The sequence below is a fragment of the Cyprinus carpio genome, chromosome B12 (assembly GCF_018340385.1).
Source record: "Cyprinus carpio isolate SPL01 chromosome B12, ASM1834038v1, whole genome shotgun sequence".
Classification (NCBI taxonomy): Eukaryota; Metazoa; Chordata; class Actinopteri; order Cypriniformes; family Cyprinidae; genus Cyprinus; species Cyprinus carpio.
In genome coordinates this window covers 24,972,424-24,977,423 of record NC_056608.1, presented here as the reverse complement: position 1 = coordinate 24,977,423, position 5,000 = coordinate 24,972,424, and the positions used below count along the sequence as shown (strand labels likewise).

At 35.8% G+C, this 5,000-nt stretch overlaps 1 protein-coding gene across 2 annotated transcripts in view; it reads left to right on the top strand.

Annotated features, from left to right (window-relative positions):
• LOC109091323 (ras-related protein Rab-37-like) overlaps positions 1–2,023 on the top strand; it is a 5,438-nt gene extending 3,415 nt beyond the window's left edge. The window contains exons 5-8 of one of the 2 annotated variants that reach the window (XM_042734800.1): positions 1–22; positions 112–168; positions 1,119–1,195; positions 1,513–2,023. The exon at positions 1–22 is cut by the window's left edge and continues 44 nt beyond it. In XM_042734800.1, coding sequence (XP_042590734.1) covers positions 1–22; positions 112–168; positions 1,119–1,195; positions 1,513–1,618 — 262 coding nt within the window. In that variant the 3' untranslated portion in view covers positions 1,619–2,023. The remainder of the gene's footprint in view (positions 23–111; positions 169–1,118; positions 1,196–1,512) is intronic. The other variant, XM_042734799.1, reaches the window with a different exon arrangement.
• Positions 2,024–5,000: the final 2,977 nt, after the last annotated feature.

The window sequence follows — 5,000 nt, the reverse complement described above, 5'->3', positions numbered from 1 at the left end:
CATCATGTTGCTTGGCAACAAGGTAAGACGACTTTGAGCTTGGATCTTGTGTTATATAAGTCATAACTCAAGCGTGCAGTGTTAGTGTAAGTGTACGTGTGTTCTCTACAGTCAGACATGGCCAGCGCTCGAGTGATCAGACGAGAGGAGGGAGAGAAACTGGCCAGAGTGAGTCTGTGTTTCAGATCTGATCATGAACGCTTTTGTTCCCACGGTCATGGAAACATGGAAAAAATAGGGAATATTAAAAATGTGTTTCCTGGCGTGGAAAGAAGTATGATCTCAGAAGTCATAGAAAGCCTTCGATCTCTCTATTAATCCTTCAGAAATCATTCTAATATGATGATTCGCTGCTCGAGAAACATTTCTGATTATTATCAATGTTGAACACAGTTGTGCTGCACAGTATTTGTGTGGAAACTGTCAGAGATTACCATTAATTTTTTTTTTTTTAAAGAAATGTATTTAGAAAGGGTGCATTAATTGATCAAAAGTGCCCTTAAAAACATTAATAAAGTTACAAAAGATTTCTATTTTTAGTAAATGCTGTTCTTTTGAAAAATATCCTGAAATCCTGAAAAATAAAATGCATCAGTTTCCACAAAAATATTGTGCAGCACAACTGTGTTCAACATTGATAATAATCAGAAATGTTTCTTGAGCAGCAAATCATCATATTATTATGATTTCTGAAGATCATGTGACACTGAAGACTGGAGTAATGATGCTGAAAATACAGCTGCACATCACAGAAATAAATTACAGTTTAACAGATATTCACACAGAAAACAGCTGTTTTACATTAGAATAATATTTCACTATTTTTACTGTGTTTCTTGATCAAATAAATGCAGCTTTGAACAGAACAGACGTATTTCAAAAACATCACAAAATCATAAATATTTCAATCTTTAGACCGATTGTGTGTATATATTTAATTATTACTGTATGTGTATGTGTAAGTGCAGCTTTAATTATTCTTCCAGAAACAGTTCACAAATTACAAGACAAGTAATACTTCATTCATAATTAACTGAAAAAAAATACATTTATTGGTCAAATTTTGGTTTGGGAGCCCAAGTAGTAAGAGCTTTATTCACAATAACTCCTTCAAACAGGAATACGGAGTCATTTTCCTGGAGACCAGTGCCAAAACCGGACTCAACGTGGACGAGGCCTTCATGACGGTGGGAAAGTGAGTTTACTGGACTTAATATTTTAAGAAAAATTCTCTTAAATTTCTCCTAAAAGTCTCAGAGGTGTAAAGAGTACCTGAAAACTATACTTGTTGTGAAAGTACAGATACCTTACATCAAAAAAGACTCCTTTACGCAATTCAGTTACAAAACAACTTGAGTAAAAGGGTTATTTTAACAGTACTTAAGTATTTTACTCATACTGAATATAAGCTCAAAGACACTGGTCCTCAACATCTAAGAGAAATGCCAGTGAAAAACAAGAAACTGCTGATATCAGGTTTATGTTGAATAATCTAAATAAACCTGAACACAGGGAGCTGGTGAGACGCTCGGTCCAGCTGCCCGTCGAGCACAGATTTCACCTTCACGACGTGATGCCGCCGGAGAAAGAGCCATCCGTCTGCTGCAGCTTCAGCTAGAAGCTAGAAAACCAGAGAGAACAGGACACTGCAGCAGTCACTCCCGTCACAACCAGCAGATGGTGCACCTGATGTCTTCTACTCATGTTGTGTTTGTCAAAGATTCTCACAAAACATCACAGTCACACTCAAGCACTGCAGCTTGATTTATTTTTAAGACGGAAACCAGTAGATAACATATTTTAAAGAACCAGATGTAAAACCAGCTGCCTCCTTTCCTGTTTAATAATCTGCCAAAAGAAGTATTTGTGACCCTGGAGCACTAAACCAGTCTTTAATGGTCCTTTTTTGAAATTGAGAATAAATAATCCTTCCATTGATGTATGGTTTGTTAGGATAGGACAATATTTGAAAATCTGTAATCTGAGGGTGCAAAAAAATCGAAATATTGAGAAAATCATCTTTAAAGTTGTTCAAATGAAGTTCTTAGCAATGCATATTAGTAATCAAAAATTAAGTTTTGATATATTTACGGTAGGACATTTACAAAATATCTTCATGGAACATGATCTTAATATCCTAATGATTTTTGGCATAAAAGAGAAATGGATACATTAGGGCTGGGCGATGTATCGCATGCAATTGTCACGCGCATTTCGTCAGTAAAGCCGGTTCCCTGATTACCGCTAAATCGCCATCACCTGCTTTCAAATGGAGCGGCATTTAATATACAGAGCAATATCGCGTTCATTATCGAAGGCGATTCATCTGCGATAATGAACGCGATGTTGCGTAGCTTTTCAGTGATCTACGGCTCTGTCTATTAAATGCCGCTCCATTTGAAAGCAGGTGATGGCGATTTAGCGGTAATCAGGGAACCGGCTTTACTGACGAAATGCGCGTGACAATTGCATGCGATACATCGCCCAGCCCTAGATACAATGTATTGTTGTCTATTGCTACAAATATAGCTGTGCTACTTCTGACTGCTTTTGTGTTCCAGGGTTACAATTCTTAATGAGTAGCATGCACCGTTATTCAAAAGAGATACTATTATTCATTTAAGAGTAAAACATGTCCTGGTTAAAGATCTACTATAGTAAAATTAATTATTTGTGATTGTATATGCCGCTTGCAATTGATTCGAGAACACACAGCGACTTTAAAATGACTGTAAACTGAGAAAAAAAGCTTTTTAGCAGCAAAATCGTGTTGTTCTGACATCTAATTAACTAGCTGAACCTTACCCACTGGTTTCACGTTACCATACACAACAAATGTCATATAGTAAATAAATCGATGTCATTATATTGCTTAATATGCATATCGTTGGTGAGTTTTTCTCGGTTTACATCACGCTGAAGATCTGCAGGATTGTCTCATTCACGTTCCTGGATTTTCTCATGCTGCGTTCGAATCTCAGGATCTGGGAATATTATGCACCGACAGACGCTCGAAAATATTGCAAATCTCTATAAAGAAAATATGCATTTATCTGTTTAGCTGTACAGTGAATTAATCAGAATTGCTAATTGATATTATTGATTGCTATTACTAAGGAAACACATATTGAGAGAGTGTGTGTATTTATGCCTGTTTGTAACGATGTGTCCCAGCCTGTGTTTCTATCCGAATTTATTATTATCAGAAAACTATTTTGTATTGCATCTGTTTTGCTGAAATCAGAACAATTTGCACAGTTTCATGTCAGGTGTCCTCAGGTCTTTTCCTGTGTTTTGATTGTGTATATGTGAGATGCTTTATAAAAGATAAGTTGCGTAAATCCTGAAGTGTCTGTTCTTCATGGGTGTGTGTTTTGTGATATAAATAAATGTTTTATATGTTTAGTTTGATTGTGAAAAGAAAAAGAAAAATACACTTCAGTGGTTTTAGGTTATTTTAACAGATTTAGCCACTGTATATCAGGGATCTTTGGGCATTGATTTCTGGGTTATTTATATATTCTAAAAAACTAAAGAAATAAAAAGTTATTAGAGGAACCTAAAGAGAATGTCTTATGGCATGAGGTTGTAAAACTGCTTTTTATATTATATATTAATATTTTATATTATATTTTCTCTTTTAAAATAGTTTTGACACTATCTGAACATTTAAATGGAAAAGTCTATAATTTAATAAATTATTTTAATTAACTGATATATTTAATTTGGGTGACAATCTCTTGAAGTCACCACTTGGTGTCGCCAAAGCCATGACTCAGAGCTAATTAAATTCTATTTTATTAGATTTCTATTTGTTTTTGTATTTTCTTGGATTTTAGTAGATATGGGTATATCTATCTGTATGTTTATGAGTTTTTTTAAGATTCATGATTTAATAAGATAATAAGTTTTGGCCAAAGAAACAATCGAGCTGTCAGAACAATAGAGCGTCGGTCAGGAACGTCTCAGTAAGAGCAGGGACATTGTTCTGGGCTTCTGCTGCTGTGATTTCCCGCTCATCTGATTCTGTTCATCAGACTTTTGTGTGAACAATAGAGTTTCCTCACGGCGGCGGGTCACGATGCCTCACATCTGTAACGGATATGTGTGTGAGGAGCAGGAACAGCAGCAGGCCGAGCTGTATTGTGTGTTTCTGCTGACTCTCAGCTCTGAGGTCAATGATCTCACACACACACTCACACACACACACATACATTTAATATAGACCTATAGTCACTATGTGTCATTCTCTCCACTTCCTGTCCAACTTTTACTGCTTCCTGTGTCTGAACATTAAACTCCCTCACCGTCTCCGCGTGACCAACTGACCAGTTGCACTGTGACTATTGATTTGTGTCCCTGCAGCACAGAAGCAGTCATCAGTAGCACAGGTATATTTGTAGCAATAGACAACAATACATTGTATGGGTCACAATTATACATTTCTCTTTTATGCCAAAAATGATTAGGATATTAAGTAAAGATCATGTTCCATGAAGATATTTTGTAAATTTCCTACCTTAAATATATCTAAACTTAATTTTTGATTAGTAATATGCATTGCTAAGAACTTCATTTGAACAACTTTAAAGATGATTTTCTCAATATTTTGATTTTTTTGCTCCCTCAGATTCCGGATTTTCAAATAGTTGTATCTCAGACAAATATTGTCCTCCTAACAAACCACACATCAATGGAGAGATCATTTATTCAGCTTTCAGATGATGTAGAAATATCAATTTACGTAGTAATATGCTCGAATTGATTCATTCGAAGCTCATGTAAAGACAAAAGAGTCACCCGGCGCTTGTGTGTCTCTATCAGCGGCTGAAGTATGAAAGCTGTGTTTGCTCTGCGTTTATTTTGGAGTTAACTGTGTTCTCTGTCAATCCTCTGATTAGATTAGTGGGTGTGATGAAGTTGGCTTGGTTTACTCATCACGATCAATAGTTCACCTTTGAAACTCTGCATACATGTGAAAGAATAGCTTATCGTGTTAG